At 40.7% G+C, this 15,860-nt stretch overlaps 2 protein-coding genes across 5 annotated transcripts in view; both read left to right on the plus strand.

The window, feature by feature from the left end:
• Positions 1-1,375: 1,375 nt before the first annotated feature.
• Positions 1,376-3,012, plus strand: LOC108891680 (transcription factor HES-2). Its single transcript, XM_018688943.1, has 4 exons — positions 1,376-1,544; positions 1,647-1,742; positions 1,856-1,943; positions 2,044-3,012. The coding sequence occupies exons 1-4, from the start codon at positions 1,455-1,457 to the stop codon at positions 2,385-2,387; spliced, it is 618 nt and encodes a 205-aa protein (XP_018544459.1). The 5' UTR covers positions 1,376-1,454; the 3' UTR covers positions 2,388-3,012.
• Positions 3,013-3,604: 592 nt separating this feature from the next.
• acot7 (acyl-CoA thioesterase 7) overlaps positions 3,605-15,860 on the plus strand; it is a 51,372-nt gene continuing 39,116 nt past the window's right edge. Inside the window, exons 1-3 of one of the 4 annotated variants that reach the window (XM_018688913.2) lie at positions 3,605-3,793; positions 8,873-8,990; positions 10,640-10,796. In XM_018688913.2, the coding sequence (XP_018544429.1) occupies positions 3,744-3,793; positions 8,873-8,990; positions 10,640-10,796 (325 nt within the window). In that variant the 5' untranslated portion in view covers positions 3,605-3,743. Of the gene's footprint in view, positions 3,794-7,257; positions 7,518-8,872; positions 8,991-10,639; positions 10,797-15,860 lie in introns of those variants that run through there. The other 3 variants (XM_018688914.2, XM_018688910.2, XM_018688911.2) reach the window with 3 other exon arrangements.

Consider the following 15,860-nt stretch of genomic DNA (forward strand, 5'->3'; position numbering starts at 1 on the left):
GGTGTGGTGCAGGGGGAGTGTGCGGGGTGGGGTGGGGTCGTAGATGGAGATAGGAGGCGGGTGGGGTTGAAGGCTCGGTAACAGACAGCCATCTGGTCCCCGTGGCGCGTGCTGCGCGCGTGGTTCCCTTGAGTGCAGTGGCATTTGATGGGTTGTCATGTCTCTCCAGTTTTTATTTAAGATCTGCAAATCTCAAAGCTGTAAATCAAAGTTTGATTCATAGCTCACAGGGCGCGATGGTGATGATGGACAACATCAGATCCAAGTCCAAAAGTAAATGATCTAAATATCTATTAAAATTCCTTACACATTGAAAACCAGGCTCATTTTAGGTTTTGCGGTGGCTATTGTGTTTGAGGAACATGCTCCCTCACTACCCACCCTCTGTTTTTCAGCCCCCACCACCCTGCATGAGGCGTTTGCAGCAGGGGGATACAACCTACAGGTAGAGACTCCCCCGGGCAGAAACTGCATAAAAACGTCATATGCAAAACTATTGTTGTCAAAATCTAAGAGCAGATGTTATTTGAGAGTAGCGTGGCTTGGGTATGTGATTGAAGTAAGAGTCTGTATCTGTATAGACACTTCTCCATACATGCAAGCCTGACCCCTATGCCAGCGATGTATGTATTGCACCCTGTTGTTCTAAGACTGTATATTTATTTATAATATTCAGCGCACTTAAATATGTTATTAAACTTGTGCAGATTACACACACAATAAAATACAATAAGTTCCCCAGCGTGGAACAGCAACACGAAATCAAGCATTTAAATATTTTCATTAAGGAAAACTTAGAATTTGTTGTTACAGAGGAATTATTATTACTTGTTCAGTAAATGTTCAGTATTTGGTGTTTAATGGGAAGCTCGCCAAGTAAATGAATCCTATCCAGCCTGCCCTTTGTTTCCAACCAAATATATTTATTGGTGCGTAATTACGCGCCAACTATATGTATTCTACAAACAAACAAATCAACAATCTATTCCATCCACTATGTATGAAATGATAAACCTCGTTGGTTTCTAATAATAAGGTAAATTGTTTACTATTTAACATGATGTGAACTGGAGAGTTTGCAGAATGAGTATTTAGAGAATGGGTATCCGGTGTGTCCAGACTGAAAGCTTCTTTACGCACACATTTCTTGAGCTTCTGGGTGCTGATTTTGTTTAATTCAGTCTATAGATCATAACGCAGACACGCACTGCAGTTGTTACGCTTGGATTAGAGACGAAGACAGATGGTTATCTTTCAAAATGTGATGCGTTTGTGTTGTTTTCATCGAATACGTGGCCCGTTCAAATCGTTTCGTGTCGGCTTGGGGGCGTACCCGTGACGCACGAAGACCGACGCCACGGACCTGGATATATACCGCAGCTCTCAGCCGTTAGACACAGATCTTCGCCGATCTCTGCTCTTGACACTTCTCTGGCATAAAGACGACGCTGAAAATGTCTCCAAACATGACTTGTGAAGCTCTCCACTCTTTTTCTCCAAGACTAACTGTGGCCAAAAGAAAACAGGCTCTTGAACTCAGAAAGGTAAGCGAAGTCACCGAATTTTCTTCATTATCTTAAACAGTTCCTCCTATGTCTTGCTCTTAATGCAGTGAATGAATACTAAATATTATTTGCTCTTTTCAGACTATGAAACCTCTGATGGAAAAACGAAGGCGCGCTCGTATCAACGACAGCTTGAACCATTTGAAAAACCTCATCCTTCCACTCACAGGCAGAGATGTAAGTTATTATATACATTTCTATATATGTACAAAACACTTTTCACATATACTAAAGTCAAGTCAACGTTTATGCTCATATGTTTAACATTTGCTTTTTATCATTTTCTCCAGAAAACTCGCTACTCCAAGCTTGAGAAAGCCGATATCCTAGAAATGACTGTGAGGTTCCTCAGCGACATCCCCCCTGTCAACACCAAAGGTGAGTTATGGTTCTGCTTTTAGACACGTTTGCTGATAAATACGTCAACAGCGGACTCGTCATTTTTGAACAGTGAAACTAACATTTGAATTCTTTTCAGATTTCGCAGACAGTTACAGAGAGGGCTACAAAGCCTGCCTCCAGCGCGTCTCCGCTCTGCTTCCCAAAACGAGTCTGGATCAAGACGCGTGCCAGCGGGTGAACGACTTCGTTCAGCAGTCCATGTCCGCCACCGTCACCCCGACCTGTCTGAACTGTTGCGCTCAGAGCTCCAGAACCTTCCCTCAGATCCAACAGAGACTCTTGAGCCTCAAATCCAGCTTCAGCTCCAGACTGGAGAGCCAGTCCCGCAGCAGCAGCAGCAGCAGCGGCAGCGCATCGGCTCCGAGCCGAGCACAGCCAGGCCCGCAGCCCGTCAGCGCTGCCATGTGGAGACCGTGGTAGATTTCTCAAGTTAAAGTGGCCGGGTCTCCCAAAAGCCTGTAAAAAGACTGTAAGATATTTGATACGTAGGCAACGTGTTGAGATAGCATCACTTGTAAATATACAGTGATTTATTGCCTAATTTCAGCTGATGAAAAGCCAGAATTCATCGTTAAATCGTACTGGTTGAGTATTATATACTTACGTTTTGCGCACGAGTCTGTTGTCCTGTATAAGTTGACAAGTTTAGACAGTCGTATTTTTTAAATCTGCATGTATGTATACGTTAAATATTTAGTCTTCTTTGTGGGCTAAATTATTAAGGGCTATTGAAACAGCCCTGTAAGACCCAAAGGGTCAGCGTATGTATGGATTTGCACCATAGACGTCAGTGTCCTGAGTCTGTGCAGATGAAGTTTGTAGACATATTCTGTCTCTGTAAGTATCTCCGTTGGGATGTGTTTCATTTTTGCTATAATAGCAAATGTTGTATATATGCTATATAAACACAAATAAAACTACGATGTCGTGGTTAGATCGTGTGTTGTCTTCTTGTTCACACTTTATTGTAAAAACATTGGTCTTTACCCGTGCGTAATTGCGCATCGGCATAAAGGCATAAAAGGCGTTATGAGGGCCATACTACACACGGTTGGTACACCACACACAGAAAAAAACAAACCACACAAACCACTGTGTGCTGAGAGAAACGTCACTGAGAGGCAAAAAGTAATGTTTTGAGGTTGCCTCCTTCCAACAATAGGAGCATGAAAACAAAAGACAGCTTCACCAAATTTTGAATTGAGGCTTGATGCAGAAAATTTGATGCTATGTCTTCTTATGTGGGAACACCAATATGTCTAATGAACAAAGGCAGGGGCGACACATCTGTTAAACAGATCTGAACTGAATAAAAAATCGTTAGTCAGACAGAATGAATGTTGTGGTCAAAGGCGCCCTCAGTGGGTCACACGAAGCACTGTTCCTGCTTTATGTTATTAAGTGCGGTCTCTGCTGCCCTCCTCCGGCAGTTGTAAGCGCCGATATGGATATAGTTTCTGTTTCTTTTGCACAATCATGTATTTTCCGATTACATCTTTCTCACCGGTCACCACATGTCCAAACTAAATGGTTGTTGTTTGGTTTACTTCATATTGTGGTTTAAATAAGACACTTTGCCAAACAGTTTAGCTGCTTAACGTAAAACACCATTTCACATTTCTGTATTTTCCGTCTAGATGAGTCATTTCTCTCAGAGACTGCGACCAGGGCGGCCGGCGGACACCGGAGGAGGCCGATTTCCCCCTCACATCACACAGGAATCTCGCTGCAACACGAGACCAACAAACCCGCGATCTTATCATCACTATCGTCGTCATGTCGGTGCCGCAGGCGCGCGTGGAAGCATCCTCCCTCCAATTATGCAGGTAGGACGTTTAATGCGACACATTAACACATGTGCGAGCAACCTTCACATGCTATGAACGTGCGGTTGATCGACAAATGACGAGAACAGCAGCGCGGCTACCGGCGTCGTTGCGTGAGCGTTCTTCACGGGATGATAACCCAGATAATCCGCCTCAAGTCCACTAATAACGCACAGTACATTACTGTCTGCACAGTAACACCGTCTCTGTCCTGCTGGTAGTGGACGGTGTTTGATGTTGGATAGTTTACGATCATTTAAACGGGGCGTTTTTTTAGCCTGTGGGCTACCGGCAGAGGTGCAGACCATCCATGTCGCAAGTGATGACCTCAACGCGGTTAGCACCGGTAGGACGCGTTAAAACTACCAAGGACACATTAAGGTCGCCACCATTTCACCGAAACTCCAATAAAAGTTTTATTTTACAGCGTAGGCTTGAATAATTTAGCTCCTGCAAACAGTTTGTCTGGACCGTGTGATAAAATCGCGTGCAGTTTCTGAGTTATTTATTTTCCCAAAGACAGTAACAAGAAGAACGTGGAAGGCAAACAGCCAGTTGTGTGAGATACAGTGATCATGACTACTACCACCCATTAAAATACCTTTACAATGAATAGGCTTCATTTTTCCCAGCAGCAGCAGCAGCTTGCATGGTTGGTTGTACCTGTGCTCGCCTGTAGGTGGAGCTTTGTTGCTCTGTCACAGTAACACAGCTCTGTCTGCACCATTGAGCTGCTTGAAAATAATCCCTCTTAATTCAGGTGAAATTACCCGTCACCGAGAGATGTGGTGTTGTCATAGTGTGCAACATGTCAGAAGTAAATATTATGCTTGAATTTGCTTTTAAAGTCCCCCAGAGTTTCACCCATAGCTTTAGATTCTCACTAAACAATAGCACACTGTATAATCCTGTGGTAGGTCTCGTCATGTACACCTCTGTTTTTTTTATTTAACTGCTTTTGACACACTGCAGACCCACTCACTGCTTTGGTTATGTTAAGGTAGTTTCACCCTAAATCAGTCCCTTATGGTACTCCTGTATGGGATGTACTGTATGTCATGGCCTTTCATGGTTTTAAAGCTGCATTATAGTTAAATAATGCAATTTAGACGACCCAATTACTCTGTTAAAACCAAGTAAAATGGACAGTTAACATATCTTACCTGTTTGGTAATAATATCCATGTAACTGTTTGAGTTTTGTTACATTTTCTTGTATGCAAATGTATGGGGAAGGCAAGGACGTTTGGCTACTTGGTCAAAATATTCTGATACCTGAGTTTGTCAGTATGAGTCAGCCATAACTTGAAGGCAGTTACAGGCTCTCTGCTGGCTGTAACTGCCGAGAGCTTTTATATGTGCCATAAACTGTGTTATGTTGTAAAGTTCTGTAACACAACACTGATCAGATGGCCTGAGCAGATGCTGTTAAGCCTTCCTGATTTTACATGATTTACCTGTTTAAGTGTTAAGAAGACTGAAAAATGAGTAAAATAGTCCTAACAGTTTGTATTGTCAATTAAGGTTCCATATTGGTGTGACCATGCAGTGTGATGCCAGCAGATAGAAACCTCAGCTCTAGCTCCCTTACAGAGTCTAAACAGAGATCGCTTCAGTGGACATGCACTATTGCTGTGTCATGGTCAAAGTGTTGTAGGATTATTTTATGATGAGATGCTGCTTTTACTCTTGTATCTACTTCCTTAAGATATGTCTGTGTCAGAAAAGAATTACTTCACCTCTCACAATGACCCTTGCCTCCACTTCTATGAACAGTTATCAACCTTCCTTAAAAGTGGGTGTGTATGCAAATACAGCTAGATATCAGCTAGTTTTTATTTGTAGGGGTTTGCCAGTCATTGTGGCCACTCCTCTCATTCAAAATTTTGTGTAAACTTATCTTGTGGCTGCAATGCTGAGGCTTCTCTTCTCTTTTGTAGTTGGAGACACTTCATTGATGCTACTGTACACCTGTTAAATATGAAAATGTGAAATATTGTGCATTGTAACTCCACTAATCAAACATGAAATATATACAGAAATAAAAAACAAACAAAAAATAAATCAGTGATAAAATTCCTCTGTCTCTGTGGAAAAGAACAAACCAAGCCACTGCCACTTCCTGGACATTACAACAGAGTCAGATGTGTTTTATTTGCCTTCATCATATCACCTCTTCCTGGGCCGCAAATGTGCATGTTATCTCTGAAGTCCACTTCTGGACGGGGTCAGGGACAGAAATGACACTAAGATATGATTTTCTGAAGCTACTTCGCAGTTTTTACCATCATTCCTCTCAATACAGGTAAAACATGGATGTTTTATGTTTTTTTCATTGGACAGCAATAATATTTTTGATCATGGCAGTAGTGCACCTTTTCAGTTAGTTGTGAGATATGCTACTAATTCTGATCAATGAAAATGAATGTGAAAAAAAGGTAAACAGTCAGTGTAGTGCATGGCTGCTTCAAGTTCAAAACTGATACATAAAGGCAACTGAAAAGTGACCTGTATAGAAAATATGTATATTCTAGATATTTGATATTCATATAAATATAGTGTTGTGTACATTGAAATATTTTTTCTACACAGAGTACTTTCACACACATCTCTACCAGCCCACGTGTTAATGGTTACCTTTAACTACCCAGACTAGTCTTCATACATCAATGATGAGTTACTTTAGGTTTTATTGGCAGTTCATCACAAAACAGCTCATACAGTATGAGGTGCTCCTGTCACCCTTTACAACGACACTGGAAAGGACTGCTATGCTACACTGTATGCTACATAAGTGATCCAACTGTTACATCATCCTCATGTTGGAAGGTATATATGATAATATGATATGATTTTAAGGGCTGATGGACTCTCAGACTATTAGCATTTGATCCTGGCATAGATTTTCACCTTGAAATCACCTCTGGAAACACTTTTGCAACATTTTAGTTCATTCAGTTCTTGTTGTTTAACAGAATTATCGATGGCTTCAGGCGTAACTTTTGCCCCTGTTTGAATGAGGCAAACAGTCTGTCTGTCTGCCAGTGAAACCTGTGACAATTTTTGTGGAATATGGTCAACAGACTTGTCTTGTGGCATTTAATAAGTGGTTTGTTTGTGATCTTGCTATTGGAATTTTCACTGCTGTTTTAATTATAGATTTCTTGGCTGTTCTTACAGAAATATGTTTTCACAAATGAAGCAAATGAGGCAGATAGTTTCTGAAAGAAAATACACATTCTATTCATATTTTTTAAAACTCTTAATTTGGCAGGTATGTTATTATCTGACATACACTAGTTCCTAATCTGCTCTCTAGGCTGTGACTCACAAACATCTGTGTGATAATGACAGATTCAACTGTTGTCTGGGCATCAGTGGGTGTGTTGAGATCCAGTTTAACCAGTAGTGATGTCTAAGGCGGGATCAACATTAAATCCTGCATGACATCACTCACTGCTGTAATGTCAGGGCCTAAAATCTCAGAAGCTGTGAATGTAGAGATCATACAGAGGGGAAGTAGGTTAGAGAGTAAGACTGGGAATCAGTCAGAGTGCAAAGATGCGTTGCTTTAGGCCTCAGAGCAGCAAGAGAACGGATGAAGTGGATAAGACAACAGCAGTGGTGGAGAAACGTCAAGCCACTCAAAGTCAGCAAGTCAGCAGAGATGTCAGGGAAGGTGGGGAGACTGGAGCTATGCAGGGCTCCAAATATCAACTCAGCAGGTAGTTCATCTCTGGCACACACACACACACACACACACACACACATTCAGGGATGCTGAATGTACAGGATGCTTTGCCTGGTTCATTCTCCTTCCCTGACACACACACATGCAAAAAAAACCTCCATAAAATGTGTGGCTTTCAAAAAACTTTAGTTATTACAACAATATTCAAAATACTACTAATACCAAATATCTCATTTGTTAAATGTTTTAACTGTTGTTGACAGAGAGATGTTGATTGAACATAACAGATACAAAACAATAACATAAAGTCCTTTCAATATACAATTCATTTGCTGAGCATATTATAAAAGTGTCAAAACACTTCCAACAGTAAGTTTCACAACAGTAGCATTTATCACTTACTGGACTGGATTGCTATGTACAGGAGAGATTCATTTTCCAGTTACTCTGTACAATACATCAGTGTGTCAGCTGTTCATCTTTCAGTGCTCCTGTTTTCTGTTTTTGAGGCCGGTTGACTATTACTTAGTTTCGCAATTGTAGAATTCCCCAGACATCTAAAGGCATCTATGACTCAGACTGTTTTGTGGTACAATATCTGTACTTTGTCATTCATATTCATATAAGCAAGGAACATTAGTTACATACCTGTAAATCAGAACCACCTCATTCCCAGGAGAGGTTTGAGTGGTTTGACTGTTGTGTGTTTGTAACCTTGAGTAAACAGCTTAGACTGTAAGTGGTCAGACTTGTTTAACCCACACAGTGAAGAATTGGGAACAGCTGATGCACATGATAGTGCATTATACTGTCAGAGATAATGAGACTATGTAGACACATGGGGAGGTGAGGCTAGAGGCCACACCACATGAAATATGCTCATCACAGCATCACATCACACTAGAAAAGATATGTTCGCAGATAGTTCTCCACGGCTATCATTTCAGATTCTTTTTTATTGTAGATATAGATGATTTCATCAAACAGCCTTGCTTCAACTAAACATCAGCCTCATTCAGCTGAATAAACCAATTATATCAAGTAAACTAGACATGTCGGGTGACAGAAATGCAGTCAGTAACGGCTTAAACTGAAAACACAACACCATATGCACATTTTATTAAATGATAGTAGTGCTTACTTATGAACACATCTTCAGCCTTCCGTGGTCCAAGACTGCATCAAGGTTCTGGTCAAATCCTGGCTTTTTAAAAACTAGCACTACCCTCTTTTTCTCTTGAAACCGTTGCTTAGTAGTGCTGTTTCAACCTTTTTTCACTGCCCTGTCTCAGAGAGCTGAAAATGCATATGAAACACAGGCCGCTAAAAACGTGTTGATCTTACCGTCAGATCCGCAATCAGTGCTAACAAGTCCTCTCTTAACTGCAGGATCATGCGGCCAGATGATGCCAACATCGTGGGTAACGTCCACGGCGGCATCATCCTCAAGATGATCGAGGAGGCTGGATGCATCGTCGGCACGCGACACTGCAACACACAGAACGGGGTGAGAGCCAACAACAAATTTCAGATGTTACACTAAAATATTTCACTGTACTGCTGATTGTTAAATTGTTTTAGGTTCATTTTTAGGAGGAAAGCATCTTCATGAAAATGAAACTGACTAAATTCTAGTGTGCGTAGCAGTCTGTGTAGAGAGGTTTTGTCTGCATAGCATAATAGATGTGAACTGCTCAGTAATTATCATTACTTATATTAATATCTTCCTTATAGAAATGGAAAATATGAAAAAAAATGGGAAAAATTAAAATTAGACAAACATAATACCTAAAGGGAAAATGTCATTGTGTTGTTTTCTTTCCAGCATGTGATGGGTCATTACTTTGCCTGAAGGGATTAGAGCTGAAAAGCTTTTAGAGCCACTGCTTTAGAGAATATAAAATGTTTAATAACACAGATTATCCACCATTAAGAAATTGATTCATACAATTTGAGACAGTAGTCTTCAAAATATGAAAACCATGGCAAAGTTCCACAGTTCAGCTTATTTAAATCTCATATCTCCAAACTGCATGGCTGCTTAATAATGTTTTTATTCAGCACTACATTTTACCCACATTTTGTTTTTCTTCTCACATGGTGAACTTTCACCTGCTTTTGTCTTGCATCAGTCGACTGTCAACTCACCTGCTGTTTCGTTCTGATCATACTCTGATGATGTTCTACATTTCACTGTTCAGATAAGACTTTAAGACAAACACACCCATGGACACAGCATGCTTTTGCACATACCACAGTACACATCTGCTTCATAAAGACACGTGAAACTTCTTTATGAATAAAGAATGAAAATACTTATAGGTGAGGTCAGTTTTTTGTGATCATGGTTTGGTATGATTGTGGTATATATAGATGAAAGTTTCCAGTCACTGATGGAATCACAGATGTTTCCTCCCCTCTCACTAATAAAATCATATAGTACAGGTACGTTCAGAATTGGGGTCGACAGGATTTTATTTTGTTGTCTGCAATTCAGTGATGTTGAAACATTTGACATTTTGGAGAGCTCACAGTGAAGCACAAAGAACTATCTAACTTTTTTTTAAAAAATCAGTTACACCATTATGCTACACCTCACACCTGTGTTAACCAAAAAAATGTAGAATAACAGAAGAACATACCAAGTATCAAGTGTACCATGGATTTATCTTTTACAGACATCATGGTACCTTTAAACTAATCTGAATACAGTCTCCATAGTGTCACCACTGGGGACACTGCAGTCACCTGGCTTTGCACTTACTTATGTTTAATGAATTTCAAGCAATTTGATGTTTCTGTGTCAGTGTTCTGATTTTGTTACTTTTTCTACCAGAAATAAAACATCCTTACAGATGAGGAGATCATTAATCTCAGTAGGAACAGACAGGTTAGATACATTTCCAAGGGTCCAAAATGACTCCATTACACTAACAGTAGACTGACAGGGTAAATCACTCACTACCAGTGACTGTGATCTTTGTGTCTCCAGTATATTTCCTGCAAGATGCTGGACATAGTTTCTGCTTACTCAATTGTTCATTAGTAGAGGGTAATGAATATAGTTGTTGTGCATCTTAGAACTTTTTTTCCTAATGTTGAGAATGTTTGCATGATGTTTGTATAAGCTTTAAGTCTGCTGTTTCTCTTCCCCAGGACCGCTGTTTGGCAGCTCTGGTCCGGGTGGAGAAGACAGAGTTCCTTTCCCCTGTGTTCATCGGTGAGGTCGCCCACGTCACTGCTGAGATCACTTACACCTCCAAGCACTCACTGGAGGTGCAGGTCAAAGTCATGGCTGAGAACATCCTCACAGGTGACTCATTTTGACATCTGACACTTTTAGAACAGACACCTAGCACATAATCAAAGTTAAGGTGTTGCTTTAACTATTTGATGATGCTGTTTAAAGTAATAATTACTTTACAGTTTGTTTTAGACATACATTTCATAAAGCTGTAAAACCTCTCTGATTGATTTTATTCAAACATGGTATCTCACCTGTGCAGCAGTGTTCACCTTTAGCCTCATTCTCACCTGCATCTCTGCAGAGGAGATAAAAGCATGACAGAAATTCCTGTGTACAGGAAATTGATAGGCAGGAAATTGATAGGCAGGAAGACACACACACACACACACACACACACACACACACACACACACACACACACACACACAGACACACAGACAAGGGTTCAGACACACATGCGCACACATACATATACTTGCCACCTACACTTTGTACACTTTCCAGATTGATCTATTTATTGTTTGGTCTATAAAATGTCAGAAAATTGTGAAAATGCCCATCTTTTACTTATTAACCAACTTTATTCACTTAATTAACCTATTATCTTCTATCCCACTGTAATTTCTCTGTGTTTTTGGTAAAAAAATTTTTGTTGTTGAAAAAATGTCATATCCAAATGCTGGATATTTCACTTTGCACTTTGAGTGTGTGAGAGTTAGGAGGGAAAAGAATGACCTCACTGTGATGTTCTGCTGTTTGATCAGTAGGGGGCAGCACATAATAAGCAATTCAGCCCTTACAGGCATGAAAGATGAGACACTGCTAACATGAGGTGCTGCATTAAGAGCTGAGACAGGGGAATACAAACTCACAGCCATGTTGGTTTCCAGTTTTAGAGTGTTTGCCAAGTGTTGCTGCCTGTAATTCTTGTTGATTTTTAAGATCTATGTTCACATAAAAGCATGTCCGTACATACATATGCAGGCTTACGCACATGCACACACATGCACACACATGCACACACACCGCTCAGAGTCCCTTGAGTAAAGACTCAGGGAGGATCACATTGGGCTGACCTAGCGTTATCTCTGAACCTTTAAATGCCAGCGGCAACAGCGATGCACAGACTGTCTGAAACAACCAAATGTCATGTGCTGACCGTACTGCAGCTTCTTGAGTTCATATCAAAGTGAGAGAGATGATGTCTACACCTGTTAATACATGTAAAGATGCTCACACAATATATCACTGAAGTGCTGGTTATAAACAAATTTTAGCAACATGGATGCAGTTTCGTGACATATAAAACAACAAATCTCACTGGACTGAATTGAATGAATTTGTGATTAGGAACTAGTGTGGCATTATAACAACATGTCCATCTTCTGTTTGAAGAAATTAAGGGGAGTGACAGCGAGACAGAATGAGGGAGACACACAGGGGGAGTGACACAGACAAATGGGAGGAGAGAAGTAGACAGACATATTGATGAGCAAAAAGATAGATGAAATGAAAGAGGAAGAAAGAGTGAGAGTAGGGAAGAGATAGAAAAAAGGATGAAGGAAAGGAGGTGTGAGAAACAAAAGAAGTATCCCCTAGACAGCCGTTGCCCTAGCAACAGGCTTGTACTGGTTGGTTGGCTGGTTGCTGGGCTGGAAGCAGGTTGACAGAGGCAGAGGCAGAGATATGAGATGACAGGTGGAGAGCAGCGTACGTACATACAGGCATCGGCATGGACAGCCCTCTACAGTACATGGCCTGTTGGGAAGGACCCCAATCAGGAAGAGAGCTGATGGACAGAATACACTCGTGCTACACAGTGCTTGGTTTGATGCACTTTACAGGATTTATAAGTCAGTGCAGCAATAACATTTGAATTTGAGATAAATTTTAAACAAAATGGAGTCCAGATTTTATCCCTGTACTCCATATGTATTCTTATGTCAGGCAAAAAGAGTGTTAGAATCAAAATTAGTCTTGCAAACCCTCTGTATTTTGCCCAGACATCCACATTTGTTATAAATATCAGATATTTGTACTTTTAGAAGCATATTTTAACATTTTCTTTTTTTTCTTTCTTGTTTTTAAACTAAATTAGCATACATTCTCAGCACATTAGTATTTATGTCAACAAGGGATTGTAGATAATTTTCAAATAGAGTAAAATAAAGACAGGTGCAGGTCACTTGCACTGACATGCACGTAGTTTCAGTAATTATTAGATTTGATAAACTTTTTCAGTTTTGTTCATAGTTAAGAAGTAAACAGCTGCACACATATGCTAAAAAACAGTTTTGAAGTATTAAGTGTAGGTTCACTGTCAGGGCAGTGTGGGTGTAATGTGGATGAGCGTAGCTTAAGCTCGTGTTGAGAGCGGGCGTGGAGGTGAGTTCCTCCGGGACGTTAAACTTTGTTGTGCACTCTCTGAAGGCTGCGTGGGCCAAACACAACATCTGTGATGGGACTTGCTCATTTTATAGCCCTTAATTATATATATGAACTCTGCCATCACCCTTGTTTACATTTGGTAGCATCATTTTTCAGTATAACAAGACCAAAAATTAGAACACATATTAAGCTTTTATTCCACTCAAAAATGAATGAGAATACCAAGATATAAAGACTATTTACAGTACTGTGTGGAGTGAGCAGGTCAGTTTATGTCCTCATATCAGACAAACACAGGCAGGCACGACATTAAAAGGAGAGCCAGAGGAGAAGCTGTAGCTCAGTGATCTATTAGTTCATAGCAATAGGAACTAGGTCATATGTGTGAAAATGTATGGATGTGTGCATTTGACTTGACACAGCTGTGATCTATATAAATAAACTTATGGATTATGTTTTTATGGATTTCTTTTTATCTAAACCTCAGCAGGATTGCCTGTTCTTATTCACAGTATGTGGAGCTTTGTAAATGAACGGCTGAGCACATGATTTCGTTTGCGTACGTTTAGGTTTTAGACATGTTGATTTGTACAGAAGCTCATTTGCTCATTCATATCATGTTGATAACTGGTGAAGTTAAATGTGCTTTTTTCTCTTTGCGGCTTACACATTTAGGTGCATAATTTTGTAGATGTGTGTTTGCCTGGATGTATATGCACAGCATGTGTGTATGCCTCTGTACTGTATACATGCATGTGTGTGCATGGGTTATGTGCATGTGTGTTTTCATCAGTGTTTGGCCCTTTAAAAGGTTCCTGCGGGGCCGAGGGGGAAGAGAAGATAACGGGAGCAGACATTATTTGCTTCTGTCATGTCGGCTTAGCGTCAGGCCTCACACACTGTGGCCCAGTCAGACACAAACGCCAAGTGGATGTACCTGCACACATGCTCCGACACGATGCACGCACGTACCCGACACACTGACACACACGCGGCTGTGTAGGGACGACCCGCATGCATGCAGAGCCTGATCTGCACATGCTGACACATTCTGCATAGAAAAAGTCACACACACCTACGCATTCTCACACCCACACAGATGCACACTGAACACACACACTTCCCTTCTTTCTAAAAGAAGTCTCATACTGAGGCAGGACTGGCAGGGTTTTAATGTTCCTGACTACATTCTTGCCTCGGCAAATGATTGATGGATGGCTTGGACAGGAACACAGGAAATGGAATTTTACTGTTTGGTTGTGGACTTGCTTACTCAGTTTGTGTTTATATTTTTATGCATGTTAATATAGATTAGAGAGTGAGTGTTTGTGCAGCCATGCATATATCTTGTATACTGTGACAGTGTATATATTACACTCTGTGTGCATGCATCTTTGCACTTATACATTGATGGTTATTTCACGTGTGTATGTGCGTGCATGTGTGTGTTGGGGGAGGAGGCAAGCATCCAGGTTCCACAGTCAGTCAGGCAGCATCTCGTCAGGCAGGCCTCAGTCACGGCCCCCCAGGGGAAGGCTGCCTACTGTGGGCACGAGCCGTGATGATTGTCCCCGCTGGGGGGATTGCACATGCGCACTAATATACTACACATGCGCACTCACACACAGACCAACACACATTGGAATACATAGATTTGCATATACCCATGTATGTGAAAACCTGCATGGAAATACACATACATATCTAGAAAACTGCACACAGTCACATATACACACACAGATTTGATGTGATACACGTAGATACACAGTTGCATAGTTGCATACAGTGCTCAGGCATGCACACACTCACACTCGCACACACATAAGCACCATGATCTGCAGATATGAAATTGCCACACAAGGAATAAAACACTGAACATTAATGTATGAATACAGAATACAGTCAGATTTGGAAACAAACACACACACACACACACACACACACACACACACACACACACACACACACACACACACACAGAGAGAGAGCATTCCCACAGAGGTAATAATGGCGATATTGCATGCACACTCAGGCATGCATTTGCATAAACACAGCATACACAAACAATGCCCCCTCAACACGCACACACACACATGCATAGACAGAGCTGAGAGCAGTGCATTGTGGGTTGAGGCCTAAAATAAACATGGCAGTTCCTGCCACGATCCTGGTGGGTCACACAACTGCACCTACAGAAAGAGTGCTGTGGGAATATACGCACACATTGTTAAAGTAATTAATTTTTTTAATAGGTAGCATTTTATACTTATATTGAACCTCATTTGTCACACCCACAACAGGAGAAATGAGATGAGTTTTTTATGATGTAAAATCTATCCAGTCTAAATTTAAACACTAAATAAAAGAACATAACTCAAAAAAAGAAAATCCACTGAAAAAGACCTTTAACAATTAAGTATGAGGCTAGCTTGACTTTTGGAGCACAGAAAAATTTCCCGAGGGCATGTCTGAGGTCTGTAACAGGACAGGCACTACTACAGTATAAAGGTCATTTGAGTACAACAGAAAACTGTTTATTTAGAATCACTCTGCAGTGTGTCAGCTGTGGAGCAGTTTTTTGTCTCACAGTTGGAACTCTCAGTTTCTGATTTAGCTTGAGAAGAGAGATGTTCACAATAACTATATTCAACACTGAGTCTTGCACAGATAAAATACTATAATGTTTAACTTGGGCATTGGATTTTTTTTTTTCTGTCCGAAATCTCCACTCTTGGCATGATT

This window comes from Lates calcarifer, linkage group LG6, assembly GCF_001640805.2.
Source record: "Lates calcarifer isolate ASB-BC8 linkage group LG6, TLL_Latcal_v3, whole genome shotgun sequence".
Classification (NCBI taxonomy): domain Eukaryota; kingdom Metazoa; phylum Chordata; class Actinopteri; family Centropomidae; genus Lates; species Lates calcarifer.

Coding starts and splice junctions, on each gene's coding strand:
- LOC108891680 (XM_018688943.1), top strand. CDS start 1,455: ATGTCTCCAAACATGACTTGTGAAGCTCTCCACTCTTTTTCTCCAAGA. Junction 1,743..1,855: donor TTCCACTCACAGGCAGAGAT/GTAAGTTATTAT, acceptor CATTTTCTCCAG/AAAACTCGCTACTCCAAGCT. Junction 1,944..2,043: donor CCCCCCTGTCAACACCAAAG/GTGAGTTATGGT, acceptor AATTCTTTTCAG/ATTTCGCAGACAGTTACAGA.